The 21060-nt window shown below is 34.3% G+C and overlaps 1 protein-coding gene across 1 annotated transcript in view; it reads right to left on the minus strand.

Annotated features, from left to right (window-relative positions):
• The window catches only part of LOC123561090 (protocadherin Fat 4-like), a 143449-nt gene that overhangs the window by 22392 nt on the left and 99997 nt on the right, over positions 1 to 21060 (minus strand). Inside the window, exons 47-54 of the mRNA XM_053517000.1 lie at positions 5054 to 5282; positions 4626 to 4756; positions 4259 to 4327; positions 3447 to 3614; positions 2896 to 3124; positions 2340 to 2470; positions 1641 to 1709; positions 192 to 359 (exon numbers count right to left, since the gene is read on the minus strand). Coding sequence (XP_053372975.1) covers positions 192 to 359; positions 1641 to 1709; positions 2340 to 2470; positions 2896 to 3124; positions 3447 to 3614; positions 4259 to 4327; positions 4626 to 4756; positions 5054 to 5282 — 1194 coding nt within the window. The remainder of the gene's footprint in view (positions 1 to 191; positions 360 to 1640; positions 1710 to 2339; positions 2471 to 2895; positions 3125 to 3446; positions 3615 to 4258; positions 4328 to 4625; positions 4757 to 5053; positions 5283 to 21060) is intronic.

Below are 21060 nucleotides of genomic sequence, written 5' to 3' on the forward strand. Positions count from 1 at the left end.
TAATAAGAGTGTGTTGTCAATAATAAAGGTAATTTGCAGCAGAATTAATACAATTTTCTTAATAAAAAATAAAAATAACTCACCAAAGGTATTATGATCAGCACAATTTTATTAAAAGAAGGTAATGCCTCCAAATATGGATTAACGTTAATATATACTCTTTATATACTGTTATTATTTCTGCTCGTTACCTGTTTTCACATCAACTGTAAGATTGAGGTAAGCTGTATTTTCTGTATCGTTTGCCTCTATAAAAAGAAAATACACTACTTCTGACTCCATCTGTGGCTCTAGGTTGTTCTGGAGTGTAAGCCCGCCGGTTTTAGGTTCTATACTGAAGACATTGTTCCGGTTCCCATCTGAAAGCAGCCGAATTGGCATACGTTAACATTATGTTCATACAACTATGCATAAAAATATAAAATGTGGAACAAAAATGAAACTCATTTTTAATCCTTGCTCTGTACAATTATGCGAAGTTTTCCTAACTATGACAACAGCAATTTCATTTGGAGGGAAAATAACATTATAATATCCGCTGAAAGACAACCAATGATATCATTAATGTTATACTCATTATGATTCCATTTATAAGCTATTACAGCATACACTAACAAGAGTACCAGATTGTCACAAAATACGTCCGTCATCGAACTTGGCCTAATTCAATGGTCATAATCCAAGAGTGCCTGCGGCGATTTAGGTGATTATCAAACTTTGCTGAGATATTATGCCCACAAACATTGTCAGCAAATTTGGTGAAGATAGGATGAAAACTGTTCGACTTAGCGAGCGGACAAGGCTGAATTCGCAGTTTTTCGAGTAATTCAAGGGCCATAATCCTGGAGTGCCTGAAGCGATTTGTGTGGTTATCGAAATTGGGCGAGGTAGTATGCTGAAATACACTGTCAGCCAGTTTAGCGAAGATCGGATGCAAACTGTTCGACTTAGAGAGCGGACATGTTTTGGACACCGACCGCCCGCCCGTTCGCCCGCCAAACGCCGCCCATCCGCCACGGGTATTCAAATAATATGCTCCGATCTTTCAGAGACGGGCGTATAATAACGTGTATGTCACGGTATAGAACTTGAAATATATTAAAACGGGGAGAAAGTGTGTAGGCGGCCGGGTAGCTCAGTCGGTAGAGCATCGGAACGGTATTCCGAGGCCCCGGGTTCGAGTCCCGGTCTGGCTGCACATTTTTCTCACCCTGTGACATTTGGCGCCCAACGTGGGGCCGTGACGGCATTACACTGGTTAGTCTCCGACACCTGTAATTGCTTATATATATAAAGTACCCGCTGAAATTCGAGGACGAATTTCAAAATGGTGGGGAAATATGTCACGGTATAGAACTTGAAATATATTAAAACGGGGAGAAAGTGTGTAGGCGGCCGGGTAGCTCAGTCGGTAGAGCATCGGAACGGTATTCCGAGGCCCCGGGTTCGAGTTCCGGTCTGGCTGCACATTTTTCTACCCGTTTTAATATATTTCAAGTTCTATACCGTGACATATTTCCCCACCATTTTGAAATTCGTCCTCGAATTTCAGCGGGTACTTTATATATATAAGCACTAGATGTTAGTGCATATACTGTCTATTGATACATACTTACAACATGTTAATACACCTTAATTACCTATTATTGTATATGTCACATTTCCCACCGTGTCTATGTCTTCTGTAGTGGCATTATAAAGTTTTGTACCTAGGAACAATACACAATATAAAATTGACTATTATTTTTTATATACAAAAATGACATCTTTATGATGACATGTATATCTTTAAAGTTCAGAAAGTTGAAGTATCAATTAAAGTTTCATATTATAATATCATGCATGAAATTTTCAAATAGGTAATACAGAAACAACATCAATTCATTTAAGTAATTAGTACTTTGATTACTAAGACATATGTATGATTACTTTTATACTGCCGACGAACGTAATCAGAGGGTTATTACTGTCAGGAAGTGTTGAATATAACAAATCAGGAAAAATATTAAAAAGTTCAAATGAAAAAAAACAAGAGCTGTCACTAATGGTGACAAATGCCCCCGCAGCGCCTTGACCTTTGACCTGGTGACCTTGACCTTTGATCTGGTGACCCCAAAGTCAGTAGGGATCGTGTACTCAATAAGTACTATCAGCATGTGAAGTCTGAAGGTCCTGGCTGCAGTGGTTCGCGAGTAAAGTGCCTTCATGCAAAAAGTTAACGTTGTGACGAACGAACTAACGAACTAACGGACGGACAGTTGAAAACTAATATGCCTCCCTTCGGGGGCATAAAAAACAACAACTTGAACATAAGTATTTAAAACAGGAAAAGTACCGACCTATTTCGGTAGTTTGCAGGACGACAAGGGACGTATCTGACGTAAATGTAGGTGTTACGTCATTTACATCCGTTATAAAGACCGTTAGAGTTACTGTTGATGATAACTGGAATACGGAAGAGTCTGTGGCGCTATAAAATGAAGAATATAATGTACTTACAAAATCATTAATTGCTATATAAATTGGTTAATCCTTCTGCAAATTCTGAAATAATACATGGTATTTTTTGCAATGAAAAATAATCAGTTTCAACAGTTTATTTAAGCTTCGGAATGACGATGATTTGATTCTGATATGTGTCATCCATACGTTTGCTTTCTGGTGTCTTATGAGGATGCATTAGTCAACACAGGAACGGAGGTTGAACCTATAATCTCCGTACAATAATATTTTGAGGAGAAGATAAGTTAATGCATATTTTTGTTTCAACATGGGTATCAGTATATATCATTTGAACATTTTCTTTTCGAATGATATTAACAAATTTGGTCTGGAGAATTACATAACAAATATCATTTTCATTGCTCATCAACCAATGTCATAATGTGTACTCACTTTATGACAACTGTGTAGTTTTTGGTTATTTCGAAATCAAACGACGCGTTAGTAACTATTGCATTGTCGGAACTGATCTCAAATGTATCCGGAGAACTCTGCGAAACTATTGTAAATGTTGTATTTTCGTCGCCATCTGCATCAGTTGAATTTATTGCCCATACAGTGTATGTACCGGCTGTATCGACATCCTCGCGAAGATTTATATCGACAACGTGCACAACTGGAGCTGAAAGCAAAAGAGAAAACTGAATTTAACGCAAGTCACTATATGACCTTGTATTTTAATGTTATTACAAGAATCTAAAACTCAGTGTTTACAGAACATATTATGATATGTTAAGCAGAAAGGTAACTATGAAATGTCTCCGATAATATAAAAGAAGAAAATATGGAAATTGTTCTTTTACATGAAATGACTTTTTTTCTACATTTACTAGAAGCAATATTATTAGCCAATATAGTTCAAAACCTAGCTATGCTGTGTATGATGTAAAAAAGCATTAAACAGTTAGGAACTAAAAGTGACAACAAGTATTATACTAGTGTACCTGTTTTAACATTGACAGTGAAATTGAGTGTTGCTGTGTTCACTGAATCATTCGCTTGTATAACAAGGTTATATGTTACATTCTCTACTGTAGTCGGACTTAGTGCTGACTTAAGAGTCACACTGCCGTTGTCTGCATTGATGTCAAACACACTGTTTGGATTCCCGTCTGAAATAACAGTTTCTTGATTTAGACCATTTATATAACAGACACATTTTTGGTCTATTTAGCATACTTTTATAACAAATCTTGCACTTTTTTAATAGTTACAAGTCTAGGAAAAAGAGAACTTGGTAATGCGTTTTTCTTCTATAAAACAAAGAATTCCAGACAAAATTATCAAACACATGAATGAATTGGAGAAAGCTACATAATTACTTTAACCTGTAGCCTGCTGGCGGCAAGTGATTTTGCTTTTGCGGCCAGTGCAGACCAAGATCAGACTGCACATCCGTGGAGGTTGATCATGATCTGCTCTGTTTCTATTCAGTCGGTAAATTTTCAGTGAACATTCCTTTGAAGTGGCAATGCCAAAAAGGAATGATGGAGCAGTCCATTTTAGAAATACAGTAGGGTGAAGGTAAACTTTCTTCTCAACTAAGTCTTGATAAAGTTTTTTGAATAGTTTCTGTAATCATAAAGATCAGAATTCAATTGTTACAATGTCTTTACCTATTCATGTATCAGAATTTAATTGTAACAATGTATCTACCAATCTCAGTAACCAGAAATATTAGAATTTAATTGTTAAAATGTATTTACCTATTTCTATAACAGTAAATATCATAATTCGTTTGTTATAATGTATTTACCTATAATTGCGTAAGATACTGTCCCAATCGTGTCTACGTCCTCCGTTGTGGCGGTATAGATAACAGTCTCTAAATATAGAACAGACAAATAATGATAAAATAACCGAAAATATAATTAGTTATTTATTTGAATTCACAAGACGAATAAATTATTCATTACATATTTTCTTTCTATCAAAGCACGGGTAATAATTATATAACTGTGGTTTGTATAACTTTGTTGGTTACCGCTTGTATTTTACAACGAGTGTGTGTAACGAATTTTCAAGGTGATGAAATCAAGCACCAGTTTTGAAATGTCACGTTTACTTTACATTACCTCAGTAAATTCGGTTGCGTAAGAACAGTAAAAAGCAAGAACACGAACCAATATTTGTAGTTTCTGGTATGTCAGTGGAATCGGCAGAAGTAAATACTGGAGTTTCATCGTTAGCATCAACTACGGAAACTGTAAATTCTGATGTTGACGACTTTCCAATGGCAGATGTATCAGTCACTCTGGAAATATATGTCAACGTTTTATTGATTTCATTTAGAATTATCAATGAAGATATTTGAAAGTAACTTTTAAGTCTGAATCTGCCAGAACAAAAGCAAAGTCTATGATAGAAACTGTATTAACAATATCTTTATCACCATCTATAGTTTTACAAATTAAATAGTCTTGTATACCTACAATTTTAAGATTTGAAAGTAGAAGGCATGGAAATATAATGTTCTCTGTCTGCTGTTGACTTGTCTACTTTTGTGATAATTCTTTCAATGTTCGGTCAATGTTAAAATGTTGTTACTTACCTAACAGTAACTGTAAAATTCTTCACTGATTCGTAATCAATGGAAACATTAGTGACAAGTTTTGTATTATTCTCGTTTATCTTGAATGTTTTAGGTACACTTTGATTTATGATTTCGTAATCTAGATCAGTGTCACCATAAAGATATGCCGAGTTCAACGTTAATACATCCGATCCTATAGCAACGCCTTCAACAACTGTTACTTGATCAGGAATTACCATGATAGGCGCTGAAACAAAACAAAACTCAACTGATACAATGTTGGCAAAGTTTAGATAGAAAACGCTTCATCATACTGTTCTATTTTGTAACACCTATGCAAATTATGTTTTTGTCAGTATATTTGAAAAAACTGTCCTGTTTCCTTTGCGTAAGGGTTATTCAGAAAATTTAGAACAAACTACAGGATATGTTTTAATAAGCGAACATTTTAGTTTTAAAATATTAAACGGAGCCAGAATAGTAGCTATGTATCAAATGAAATGGAATGTAATAAAATACTGCAAGATTATTGATTATGTATTTATATCCATCTACAAAATTTAATCCAAATGAAAAAATACATTCCTGTTTTTTTATTTAAATTTTGCAGTTCACGTATTTATAAAACGTAAAGTCAGACCTGTACTCAGTGTAAATGTTACATTGAATGTCGCTATGTTCACAGTATCATTAGCCTGTAGAGTAAGTACGTGTGTCAATGTTGCAGAAGCATTCAATGCTGTAATAAGTGTGATGTTACCACTGACGGTATCGATCTCAAAGATGTTGTCATTTCCGTCTGTGTAAAAATATTGAAGAAATTAATAATTGCGAGGCAGGTTTTTCCAATATTTATTATATTTCAGTACATTGATATTAATAAATACATGTTCATTGTATGGATACAATACTCATAACATTACATGTTTCAACATATATATTTGTCCATACAAAAAGGTACATATTTGAAAAAATAAAAAAATGTTTTCATGTTTGGATTAAGTAAAGAAAGAAGGGACGGGAATTAAAATGGCTGCTCTGCTCAATCAAAAAATCTCTGTTGATCTACATCACCATGCAATTCAGTCCGTTTTGAATGGTATACATCTAACTTGTCGTTCAAACAAGCAAAATATATTCGATATTAATTCGTTTCTCAAGATAAAGCTTATATAAATTAAAAGTTGGAGGTGTTTTACTATATTTCCTTCTAAAAATGAAGTACCTTGCAACAATAAACATATAATTAATGACACTTTTCTGATTTTTCCTAGTATTTTCAAAGAAACTCAAAAATACAGTTTGAAAGTCTAGTTGGGTGTCTAATAAATCTTTCATACTAAGATAACTCCCTATACGCTCCGGAACTTTTGGATAAGCCGACATTCCCAGAACATGTGGCTGAATGTTTCTGAAGATATGGAGCAAATTATTGCAAGAGAGAGGCAAGATGGAGGATGTTTGTGGAGCTTTGCAACGAAAAATAAGCACTCGTTCTCACAAGGAGCAAATTGTTCTCTTAAAGTTGCGCAATAGTTCGTAACAGAATCAGGAGAAGGTTCACCTTTGCACCAAAATGGCCTAAAAATCGAAAGTCTCTAAATTTAGTAAAGAACATGTTTTCTTTCATCAAGTAGCATTGTTTTATTAAACTGCACAAAATATTTTACAATATATTCATTGTAGAAGAAAATATCGGACATAACTGAAAATAATTTTAACATTATGGGTATGGGAAACCTTCAGTTTTTAATCGAATTTTTAAACATATCTGAAATTTTCGTTATGAGCACAACTGTCGACCACAATCAAAAAATGACCATAAATTCTGTGAAATAAGCTGCACCAATGGTCAAAATAGTTTTGTGGTCCTTGAGTGTGCTCACTGCTAAAAGCATTCCCTTATGACCTAAATATGGTTAAAAATGTCCGTTTTCCCAAAATTCTGCGATTTCAACAATATTCAATGACATGTTGTGAACAAAATAATAAATTTATTTATGAAAACTGAATTCCTTGCAGTAGATAAACATTCTGGTAGTAAACAATAGATTTTTTTTTCAAATTATAGCCAATTTAAAAATTTTCAAAATTGCATAGGCCATAGTTTGTCCAAAGTTTGATGGGACTAGTTAGCACTTAATTAAAAAAGTATTGTTGGGTACCATTTTTATCAGATATTTATAATATTTATATTGAAACGCTCGAAGTTTAGTGTCAATTGTATACATTATAGCGTTAGTAAAATAAAATCTTTCTTCCAATTGACACTATTTGTGTTAAATAATGTTTCCCACATTTCTTTTTTATTTATTGTTTGTATTTTGTTTTTAAGTTCCAAATTATACAGCAGTTTATTTACGTTTGTATTTCCATATTCTTTTCGATAAGGTAACTTGGTTCTTCTACTTCATTTAAGTCTTCAAATATATTAAGCTTGTTTTTCCGACACCTTTTCAATGACTATATTATTTGATAGTATCGTAAATAATCACCATTAGGAATATCATAAACAAACTGCAAGAAATCAAACGTATAGAATTATTTTGATCTGTAGTCAAAATATGTTTTAAAATTATTACACCTTTCTCAAGCCAGTGTTTATGGAAGAATGTGTTTCCACTATTATCTAATATATGAATGTTGTACCATAATATTTGTGTTGAAATACAACTAATGTCTTCTTTATAATTAACCTTACACCATGCTTTTACAATTTCTTCAAGGAAAGTATATTTCAGATCAGGAACTTGTTTTTGATCACAACTGACTTTGAAAAAGAGATACCTCCATGTTTTTGAAATTATTGTCTAAACATTTTTTGCCATTCAGAATTATTTTCTTGTACTAACCTTTTTATCCAACTAGTTTATACGGCAGTTAAAATGCATCTATATCTATAATTTTTAAGCCCCCATTTTCATATTATTGAATAATTACATTTCTTGCTATTTTATCTGGTTCCGACTCCCACAAGAAATCAAACATGCGGTTTTTTGATTTTCTTGATAATATTCACAGACGGGTTTGGCAGAACCATCTGCGGATATACAAATTTTGGAAATGCAAATGTTCTAAGTACTATTATTTTTCCTATTGATGACAAGATCCATTACTCCATGTAAGAAGTGTATACTTAAATTCTGTTAATTTGTTCCAAGTTTAATTCAAGAATTTGTTGTTGATCATTTGTAAAAGTTATACATAGATTCGATGCTTGTTCCGAGGACCATTTGAAGATTTTTCCTTTTGCAGAAGATTATATTTATATGTTTTAATGATCCTATTCTTAGAGCTGTACATTTCGAAAAACTTAGTTCTAGACCGAAAAGTTTACCAAATTCCTCTAATGTTTCAATTAGTGCTTCAAATGATTTTCTTCTTCCATCTAGAAAGAAACTTGCATCATCCGCAAAAAAGGTTTGTTTTGCCTCTACATTTGAAACCTTTACTCCTTTAGTGTCATCGTTTTTCATAACCGCTATGGAAAGAATTTCAATGCATATAATAACAAGAGGATCGTGATGACCCTGGATCGCTCACCAGAGACATATGAGCTACATATTTCAAATGTCAAACTGATGATTTTTAGAAAAAAATTTGGGAAGATTTTCCGATGTACAATCAAGTAACCCCTGGGGCGGGACCAATTTTACCCCAGGGGTCATGATTTGAACAATGTTTGTAGAAGTCTACTGGGCAATGTTACATATTAAATATCTAAGATCTAGGCCTTCTGGTTTATTTTTAGCAAATTTATGGAGCTTTCCCTATGTACAATCAAGTAACCCCTGGGACTGGGTCAATTTGAGCTCGCGGGTCATGATTTGAACATATTTTTTAGAGATCTATGAGGCAATGCTATATTTCAAATACCTAAGCTCTAGGCCTTCTGGTTTATTTTTAGAAAATTTTTGAAGATTTTTCTATGTACAATCAAGTAACCCCATGGGGCGGGGTCAATTTGACTCTGGGGGTCATGATTTGAACAATTTTGTAGAAGTTTACTAGGCAATAATACATGTCAAATATCTAAGCTCTATGCCTTCTGGTTTATTTTTAGAAACTTTTTGAAGATTTTTCTATGTACCAGCAAGTAACCCCATGGGGAGAGGTCAATTTGACCCTGGGGTCATGATTTGAAAAAATTTTGTAGAAGTTTACTAGGCAATGCTACAAGTCAAATATCTAAGCTCTAGGCCTTCTGGTTTATGTTTAGAAAGTTTTTGAAGATTTTCCTATGTAAAATCAAGTGACCCCTGGGGCAAAGTCAATTTGACCCCGGGGATCATGATTTGAATAAATTTTATGGAGGTCTACTAGGTAATGCTACATGTCAAATATCTAAGCTCTAGGCCTTCTGGTTTATTTTCTTAAACATTTTGAAGATTTTCCTATAGAAATCTTTGCAAAATCAAGTGACCCCTGGAGCGGGGTCAATTTTAATCCCGGGGTCATGATTTGAACAATTTGAGTAGAGGTTCACTAGGCAATGCTAAGTGCCAAATATCTAAGCTCTTGGTCTTCTGTTTTTGAGAAGAAGATTTTTTAAGATTTTCCTGTGTAAAATCAAGTGACCCCTGGGACGGAATCAATTTTGACCCCGGGGTCATGATTTGAACAAACTTGGTAGAGGTCTACTAGGCAATGCTTCACGCCAAATATCTAAGCTCTAGGGCTTCTAGTTTTTGAGAAGAAGATTTTAATCTGTTTTCCTTTCGGTTGCCATGGCAACCAGAGTTCTGAATGAAATCCAATTCTTTGAACATTTTTGTAGAGCTTCACCCAAGAAACATTCCTGTGAAGTTTGGATGAAATTGGCCAAGCGGTTTATGAGGAGATGTCGTTAAAAGTAAAAGTTTACGGACGACGGACGACGGACGGTGAGTGATCCTAATAGCTCACCCTGAGCCTTTGGCTCTGGTGAGCTAAAAATATAAGGGGACAGGGGACAACCTTGACGAACTCCTTTTTAAAAAATAAAAAATCAGACATATTATGTCCATCATTTGAAATGCAGCATTTTGCATCACTATAGAACAATTTGACCCATTTCAAAAGTGATTCTCCAAAATTAAAATGTTTCAGACATCCGAACATGTACGAGTGGTCTATCTTATCAAATGCTTTTTGAAAGTCTGTAAAGAAATAATACCTTCTTCATCCATTTTATTTACTTGTTCAATAACATCAAGCTTTTGGCAATGACATATTATAAACATGGCCAAGAGATATTATAAATTAATAAAACTGTAACAAAATTGAAAATTAACATATGTATCAAGAAACATAATACCAAACGCTTTAGATCTGATAACAAAAGCAGCTTTATTCATTCAAATTTGTCCAGGATAGCTTAGTAGTGTGGACAACATAACAAAAAGGTGTCCTTAGATTTAGCATTACTTCGAATACAATATTTGCAAACTTGTCATATGATGTTTGGTGCTATTCACGACAAGAATCATTCGTGACCTCTTGTTGCATGAACTAATGCAGAAATATTTACGTTATATACGTTTGTTAATGATTACCTATTATTAAATAGGATGTAGAGCCTACAGTGTCCTCGTCAGTGGTATTGGCTGTGTAGACTACTGTATCTATAAAACACAAATTTATGTATTTTAAAAATCATAATCGAAACATGAAAAAAACTCTGGCTCAAAGGTGCTTCAAACGACAAAGGAATACGTGTAACGTAGGCAGAATGACATACATATACTCAAAACTAAACAGAAATAATCAATATTTATTAGCTGATATAAGTCGTTCCAGAGGATTTGAATAAAGAAACAAATGATATGTGTGAATTTAGTCCGGCGTGTCTGTTTTACAAAATGGTCTTTTATAACCCAAACCGAGCCTGCAACAGTTTCGTTCATGTTGTCTTGGATGACCTGTGGTTTTCCCCTTTTTTATTTGTAAATGTTACATAATTTGTTAGTGTCATTTATAGAAATGTGCAGATTAATCTTACATGAGTTATAAAACATAAGATCTCTCTTCGAACGCGTACTGCCATATTGTTCCAACAATATGCTAACAAGACTAAATGCAGATATATACATCGCTGGAGACAAACACATTCAAATTACTTTATGGATATAAATCATAAATGATTACACATACTTAAAGGAGTATCTGCCAACAGCTGGACCATAGCGCTTGAAATGAACACTGGGATTACGTCATTTTCATCTACAACAGATACAGTAAATGTGGCTGTTGATGATAGTTTCAGAGATGATTTATCCGTTACCCTGGGAAATAAAACAAAAATGATGTTTTTAGACTTATTTCTTTGACAAGCAATAAAATAGACTGAAATATTTATCGCAAGTATTTATACAAAATGTTATTAGATATAGGAAACGCTTCTATATTGATAAATAATTCACTTTGTGAAGACTGATATTGTCACACTGCTATGTAGAAAATCAAACATCTGGTAACTAGGGGACAGATACACTTTCGCCTTGTTAAAGAGTTTCAACTTAGGTCAACTCAGCTTAAAACTTTATTTCTGATAGAGATAGTGGACACGAGTTTTCATGTTACAGCAAAGTAACATTAAACATTTTCTTACACGACTTCATGATATAAATCCCACGCATTTGACCCCTGAACGATGATTGATGATCTACAGAAATGTGGTAACTAAACTTAACAGACGAAACCCTGCAAGAAATTAAATGCAAATAAGTTCTACCGAAATATCATAATGAAAATGATTCCAATGATTCCAATGATTCCAAAATAATACTATTATAACATAAAAAATAACAAATTACTTACTCGATCTCAAAGGTAAACATTGTTTGCGATTCAAAATCAAATGATGTATTGGTGATAACTGATGTATTTGCGTCACTGATCTCGAATATTCTTACGTCACTTTGGTTTACAATGACGTATACTGGGTCAACATCGCCGTCTCTGTCAGATGATGTTAGATTCCAAACTACACCTGGTTCATTGTTCTCCGTGATGTTAATTTGGAACGCATTAATTACTGGCGCTGAAAATATATTGAACAAACTCAAACATAAAAAATATAACACATATTGTCCTAAAACTACAGTTATACCTCAACATCAAGCAAAAAGAACCACACATATTATCCAGCTAAGCATTTCGAGCCAGATTAAACACAGGAAATAGTATTGAGCATTTTTATTCTGTGGAATACAAGAGATACGATTACTATAGTCAAAAATGTTTTTATTGTTATTATATTATTATTATTAGTAAAACAGACACATTATTTTAACACTTTGCCACAACAGTTCGTACCGTGGATTCGGGTCATTATCAAGGTCAGTTGAGTTAAGCGTTAAGACAGAAAAAATCATGTCCGTATAAGTACCTTCGGCAAGTGTTACATTGGAATCCGGGAACACCAACACGGGCGCTAAATACAAGAAAATAGCATGTGTTACAATATTCGAGTGAATAATAGTTCAATGTAACTCTAAGGGACCGGACCGAGATTTACTGTATTTATTACCCCTATAATTGTTAAAAGTCAAATGATATAATAAGATTTAAAATTGGCATAAATAAATCGCCGTGATGCATCAAACAAATCTTTTGTTATTACATCTCTCTATTTTATTAAATTACCTAATAATACAACAAAAACAGAGCGGTGGTTTAGTTATTAAGATGCCAGCCGCTCAATCCGCAGGTCGTGGATGCGAGCCCAACTTGGATCATGATCGTGCCTAGTATTTTTTTTCTGAGAGCGGACCTGACAGCGATTTAAATAATCTCCAGTAAGCATTTCTTAATATTCAACAAATGTTAATATAAAAAGTATGCCATAACGCAAATAAAGTAAACCATACATAATAATTATGATAAGTTAAATATAATTGAATAACAACATTGTTTGGAAAACATAATTGTCTCACAAAAATAAATGCGAAATCTTCATTGAAACAGAGGTACATATTCATGACTCATAAACCATTTTTTTTTTTTTGGGGGGGGGGGGGGGGGGGTGGGGGGGGGGGGGGATCACATTAAGGTCCAATTAAAAAAAAAAAAAAAACAACTTATATACCAGATATGAAAGTTTTCCCTTACCTGTTTTGACAGTAACTGCTAGAGTTATAGTATCATTAAACGTGCCGTCGCTGGCGACAATAACAAGATTGTAACTTATTTGTGCTGAGGCATTTAATCCGTTGTCGAGTGTAACATTACCACTCTCTGCGTCGATGCCGAAGTCATTGTCTGTGTTGCCATCTAAATATATTCATAACGAGATCTGTAGAGCGTGATGTTATTACATAACAGTGTTATATAAACTAACCATTTACTATAAGCTCATTTAGGTTAAGTAATATTTAACTAAAATATTTTAAGATAAAAAGAATATAGTCTTTGTTTATAAATAGTTAATTTCAACAAGCTTGCAATCCATGGCCAGTCTGTTAAAACCGACTATGCAAGAGCCATTCCATCCAAGGGGAGCTTGCTATACGTTACACTTATTTTGAATAATTTGACAAAATGTGTTGTTTTATTATTATTTATTATTTATCTTTCAATACCAACTTTATTCCCTATGTTATCAACATGCGGTAAACCAGCACATACTGGTTAAGAAAGTGGAATTTAGTTTGGAAAACATAACAATGTTACGTATTTTGAAAGCAATCATAAACAAAATGATACATACTCTGGGAAAGGACAACCGTAAGCTAATTAGGTTTCTGTCCAATTTCCTTATCTCAACTGTTGTATATTATTGTAATGACTTATAAATAAAATATGTTTAAACCAAATGATAAATACATGTACTTGTAAAAGATTTTATTTCAGAGAAGTTTTCATAAAGGTTTCCAGATTACATTTAAATACAATATTCAAACGAAACATTACCATTGATTGAAAATGATAAATTTCCAACTGTGTCCAAATCCATCGCTGTAACCCTGAATACAAGTGTGCCTATATAGATAGGAAGACAACAATGAATTACAATAACATGAATAAAATTGACAATGAACTAGTCAACCAAAAACGAACAAGTAGAGCTATCACTGAAGGTGATGAATGTACCCCCGCGCGCACTGACACAGCACAGCTAGGGTTGGTACTGGTCACTTCTGTGAAGTTTCATCAAATTGTGTGCAAGGCTTCAGGAGATTAGGAGTGCACAACAATGCATATGCAGAGTGTATGCATATACATATTATAAAAATAAAAGTCCCATAACTGTGCAGAAATGTTTCACTGAAAGAACCTAACATGCACCATGCACAGCTAGAGTTACTACTGATCACTCGTGTTGTTTCATTTAATTGTGCGCATGGTTCAGGAGATTAGGTGCTCACAAGATTGTATATGTAGACTCTATGTGTATAGTATAGCAACAACAAAAAAGATTGTGTTTACGGAAAGACAGACAGGCAACCTGAAACCAGTATACACCCTTACAACATCGTTGTTCGAGTGGTATTATAAGAATATGTGACATACTAATGATACGATGCAAACCTAGGTATCCCTAGAGTTCACGAGGCTGAGTGGTTAAGGTCGCTAACTTTGGATAACTTGTCCCTCACCGTTGTGGTTAAAAAACCTTGCTCGAGGTATAGAATTCTATTGTGTGAAGACGTTTTCCCTCCGTCTTACGGAAGGTGGATGATTCTACCCTGGTGAGCGCTCGTGCCTGTAATAATTGCCCGTCGTTACATGACTGAAATACTGTTGAAAAACGGCGTTAAATCCAAAACAAACAAACAAAACAAACTCTCCTAGGCCACAAAATAAATAGAGATATTCATAAGTTTTATTCGTATTTCTCACTTAACACTTGTTTCGCTTTTAAATGATTTATGTTTTTAATAAACGTCATAGTAAAGCTTTGTGGTTATAAATTACATATTGAAGAACCGAACCAGTGGGAGTGTCCTCGCGCAATTCCAAAGTTGTTGGTGATAAAATTGTTGGAGCGTTGTCATTGACATCTGTGACTGTCACTGTTAAGGTGTCGTTGGCCGTTAAACCTAAGCTTGAATCAGTCACTCTGTAATATAATGTAATAATCTTAATTGATATGATAATGCTATGTTAAAGGAGATCGCCAGAGACAGGAATGAATTTTGTAACTTCTAACTCAAGTTCAAATCAATACACACCCAATGTAAATAACAATTCATGAATAACTTTTAATCTAATTAAAACATCATGCTAAATAAATCTAGATGAAAACTGTAAAGACAAGAACAAATAAAGATATCGCACATTATTCACGAGTCTAACAAATATATTTCATTTACATTAGATTAAAAATATTTCAAAGCAACAGAGCTAAATGTTAATTCTACCTGATGGCCAACAACAGTACTGCTGAATGATATCTAAACTCAGGGACAGAGTATCATGAATAAATATTAACGGGACAGCTATGTAGAAACTTCTTTCACAGCAAGATTACTACAGTAACTGTAATATACTAAACATTAGAACAAATTATACTCACCTAATGTTAACAGAGTAGCTCTGTAATTGTTCGCGATCAAAAGAAGCGTTAGTTTGAAGTTTATCACCGTTTATCACAAAGGTGCCAGGTACACTTTCAGAAATAATGTCGTATTTTGGGTTAGGGTCACCATCTCGATCTGTGGAAGTTAAATTCATTAGCACAAAGAAGTCTGATGTATCTTCATTCTCGGAGATTTCAACATTTACATCGGTAAAATTTATATCTGGCCCTGAAACAAAAAGACAATAAACAATTGCGTTTTATCATGCATATGATAGCTGGTAAAGAGCTAAGCCTCTACTGCAAGTTTTTCAATTATTCAGGGCATCTAAGTAAAGCAGTCTGCTGTTCTAGATGAAAGTTCTTTTTTCATTTTGGCATCTCAGACACAAAACCATTTGACATAAAAACACTATATGATACGATTCTATAAAATGTTACAATAAGACATAATAATGAGAGTAATATAACACACTTATTTGGCATGCTCAGATTGATCTATGTAAAAAATTGAATGCGAAATTATACTTTTGAAAATTATTAACTTCCATCTTAGCGAAGAAGTAATTGATGTACTACAATATATATATCCTTCACATTCTCGATTACTGTTGTACTATTAGGGGAAAAGATTCAACATGTGATATAAATAAAGTACAAGTTACACCAAGATTATACTTAACAGTCCAATAAGATCACATTAGATTTAGTAACAGGTTAAAAGATGGTTTACATATCTATGCATAACATCTCCATGAATGAAATATTGAGTTTTAAATAATAAACTGCACAATCTACGAGTAATAGCCCACAAAGATCTTGTTTTGCTTATAACACCTCGTACAAATTATCTTAAAGATTCGATCTCGTTCTAAAGTGTTAATATTTGAAGTAAAATACCTGCTGAAATTAAGGAATCATGGACATTACAAACATTCTAAAATAATTTCAATCAACAGTCCATTGCTGAAGATATGTTCTCCCAGTTTTACATATAACGATGCCGTTTTTTTTTTGTTTTTTTTTTTTTTGTTGCTTTTGTTTATTCTCTTTAATGTTCCTATAATTATGTCTGATCGATGAATAAAAAGGAAGTTATCTTTTAATACGTTGATCATTAATACACCATTTTTTTTATGATTTGTTTGTATACATGTGTATTGTTGTTGTTAACTGAAGGTAATACTGAAAATAAGCATACGTTTCATTTTCATGTTATGTACACTTCGTATGCTACCACCATTAAATAAAGATGTTATTATTATTATTATTATATCATTTGTGCTAGTAAAACAGACACAATCCTTTTTTAACATATAAGAGCAAGACTAAATCTTTAAGCTGATAATCCTATCATCAAATGATTTCCAACATACTTGTTTGCCATAGACCATTGTTAGGGTGTATACTGTTTGCCATAGACCACTGTTAGAGTGTACACTGTTTGCCATAGACCAATGTAAGAGTGTACAATGTTTGACATAGACCATTGTTAGAGTGTATACTGTTTGCCATAGACCACTGTTAGACTGTATACTGTTTGCCATAGACCACTCTTAGAGTGTATACTGCTTGCCATAGACCACTGTTAGACTGTATACTGTTTGCCATAGACCACTGTTAGGGTGAATACTGTTTGTCATAAACCACAGTTAGAGTGTAAACTGTTTGCCATAGATCACTATTAGAGTGTATACTGTTTGCCATAGACCACTGCTAGAGTGTATGCTGTTTGCCAAAGACGACTGTTAGAGTGTATACTGTTTGCCATAGACCACTATTAGAGTGTATACTCTTTGCTATCGACCATTGTTAGAGTGTATACTCTGTAAGAGTGTATACTGTTTGCCATAGACCACTGTTAGAGTGTATGCTTTTTGTCAAAGACCACTATTAGAGTGAATACTGTTTGCCATAGACCACTGTTAGAGTGTACACTGTTTGCCATAGACCATTGTTAGAGTGTATACTGTTTGCCATAGACCACTGTTAGAGTGTATACTATTTGCTATCGACCATTGTTAGAGTGTATACTCTTTGAGAGTGTATACTGTTTGCCATAGACCACTATTAGAGTGTATAATGTTTGCTATCGACCATTGTTAGAGTGTATAATTTGTGAGAGTGTATACTGTTTGCCATAGACCACTGTTAGAGTGTGTACTGTTTGCCATAGACCACTGTTAGAGTGTATACTGTTTGCCATAGACCACTGTTAGAGTGTATACTGTTTGTCATAGATCACTATTAGAGTGTATACTCTTTGCCATAGACCACTGTTAGAGTGTACACTGTTTGCCATAGACCATTGTTAGAGTGTATACTGTTTGCCATAGACCACTGTTAGAGTGTACACTCCGTTAGAGTGTATACTGTTTGCCATATACCACTGTTAGAGTGTATACTGTTTGCTATCGACCATTTTTAGACTGTATACTCTGTGAGAGTGTATACTGTTTGCCATAGACCACTGTTAGAGTGTATACTGTTTGCCATAGACCACTGTTAGAGTGTATACAGTTTGCCATAGACCACTGTTAGAGTGTGTACTTTGTTAGAGTGTATACTGTTTGCCACAGACCACTGTTAGAGTGTATACTGTTTGCAATAGACCCCTGTTAGAGGGTATACTGTTTGCAATAGACCACCGTTAGAGTGTATACTGTTTGCCATAGACCACCGTTAGAGTGTATACTGTTTGCCATAGACCACTCTTAGAGTGTATACTGTTTGCCATAGACCACTCTTAGAGTGTATACTGTTTGCCATAGACCACCGTTAGAGTGTATACTGTTTGCCATAGACCACTCTTAGAGTGTATACTGTTTGCCATAGACCACTCTTAGAGTGTATACTGTTTGCCATAGACCACTGTTAGAATGTATACTGTTTGCCATAGACCACTGTTAGAGTGTATACTGTTTGCCATAGACCACTGTTAGAGTGTATACTGCTTGCCATAGACCAATGGTAGAGTGTATAATGTTTGCCATAGACCATTGTTAGAGTGTATACTGTTTCCCATAGACCATTGTTAGAGCGTATACTCTGTTAGAGTGTATACTGTTTGCCATAGACCAGTGTTAGAGTGTGTACTGGTCCTAAACTGAGTCTCGTATCAAACTATTTCGTTAACAAATTGAGGTTTCTATTGAACATCCAAAGATTCTTACATCCAAAGATCTCTTGATTGTTTCGCTATTTTTCTTTCACCTGCTCTTAATGTTTAAGGATTTCTAACATACAAGTTCGCTATAGAAAACAGCAAAGCGTTGCGCTTCTCAATAATACTTCTTAGATACAAGTTCCTTGCAAACCACACATGAACTGTTCCATGCTTTTCAATTACTAGTAAATATAGACTTACTTGTCTTCACGTAGACAGTCAAATTGAAGGTTGCCACATTAACACTGTCGTTGGCAGTAATAGAAACATTGAAGGATGGGGTTGTTTCAAAGTCTAAAGCATGTGCCAACGTCAGATCTCCTGTGCTGGCATTCAGGTCAAAACTGAGATCTGAAGTCGATAAAGTTGAAATTTATAAGTCAAAGTAAAATTCTGAAATAAAGCTTTTAAATACCGGTATCGCCTGAATATTGGAATGCTGATTTTAATTTAAGGTAGTGGACCTGTAACGACACTCGGCCTGAAATTAAGCTTTTAAGTACCGGTATCACCTGAATATTGGAATGCTGATTTTGATTTAAGGTAGTGGACCCGTAACGACACTCGGCCTGAAATAAAGCTTTTAAATACCGGTATCACCTGAATATTGGAATGCTGATTTTGATTTAAGGTAGTGGACCCGTAACGACACTCGGCCTGAAATAAAGCTTTTAAATACCGGCATCCCCTGAATATTGGAATGCTGATTTTGATTTAAGGTAGTGGACCCGTAACGACACTCGGCCTGAAATAAAGCTTTTAAATACCGGTATCACCTGAATATTTGAATGCTGATTTTGATTTAAGGTAGTGGACCCGTAATGACACTCGGCCTGAAATAAAGCTTTTAAATACCGGTATCACCTGAATATTGGAATGCTGATTTTGATTTAAGGTAGGACCCGTAACGACACTCGGTCTGAAATAAAGCTTTTAAATACCGGCATCCCCTGAATATTGGAATGCTGATTTTGATTTAAGGCAGTGACCCGTAACGACACTCGGCCTGAAATAAAGCTTTTAAATACCGGCATCCCCTGAATATTGGAATGCTGATTTTGATTTAAAGTAGTGGATCCGTAACGACACTCGGCCTGAAATAAAGCTTTTAAATACCGGTATCAACTGAATATTGGAATGCTGATTTTGATTTAAGGTAGTGGACTCGTAACGACACTCGGCAGTTTCCGTGCGAGTACGTATTCTCGTTAGGCAATTCGACATTCTTCGGACAGATATGTAGGTCAACGGGTGTATGAGTTTGAGTTAAAATCGGAGAATAGTGAAATCACGCAACGGGGACTACGGAATACACCGATTGTCATTGTCCATTGTGCTGTATTTGGATATTCTTTGATTTAAGCAATATAAAAGTACAATTTTAAATTGTTTTACTATGATCATACATGTAATTACATATATTCACCTTTATCAATATTTAACGTGTTATTAATGTTTGACCTTTAAAAACTACGTAGCTATATATGTTGTCTTAAACAGATTAATACATTAATCGATTAATTATTTCGAAATTATTTCGAAGCGGAGAAAGGTCAAAAAGAAAAGAAACAGAGCGGGCAACAAGTCAAATTAACATTACCCGTAGTTGAATATTCTATAGACCCTACAGTATCCGGGTCTGTTGTCGAAACTGTGTACATAACTACTCCTGTAAAAGTGAGAAATGTTCTTGATTTTGTAATATAGCAATACATTTTTAAAGTCCTAGCAATGAAGCTTTAAAATTGTGCATTATAGCTGAAATGATGTTACTAACTTGCACAAAATCGACACTAAAAGAGCTTTTGTCGATACTTTTAAATATAGAAACACTGTCAATCGTCAAATGTACCATTTCTTAATGACGATTACATGGTATGGGTCAGTTCTGTTCTACCATCTGTTTGTTTAAAATGTAAACGAACATTTGAAGTCATTTAATGCATTCATTCTAAAAAGGGCATGTCATTTCATTTTCTGAAAATTAACACTATTTCTATCTAAATGTAATAATATTGTTATTTATATTTCATAGATTTGCCTACCAGTAGAGCTGGTGTTGACATTAACTCGACTGAGAAAAAAATACGAACCAGTTTCGGTTTCTTCCGACAGATCTAAGGTATCGTTACTTGTAAACACGGGAGTTACGTCGTTTTGGTCAAGGACGGACAGAGTAATTATATCAGCAGACGACAATCCGTGTACATCAGTAATACTGTCAAAATTAGAAGTAAAGCACTATTCCTCTTGACTACATCGTAAGTGACTGATTAATCTGTTCATATGATAGTATGAAACAGTTAATTATCTTGTAAACCATTTCAGAACTATACCTGTTTGTCCAGTTTTGATTTT

Source organism: Mercenaria mercenaria, chromosome 10 (genome assembly GCF_021730395.1).
Source record: "Mercenaria mercenaria strain notata chromosome 10, MADL_Memer_1, whole genome shotgun sequence".
NCBI lineage: Eukaryota > Metazoa > Mollusca > Bivalvia > Venerida > Veneridae > Mercenaria > Mercenaria mercenaria.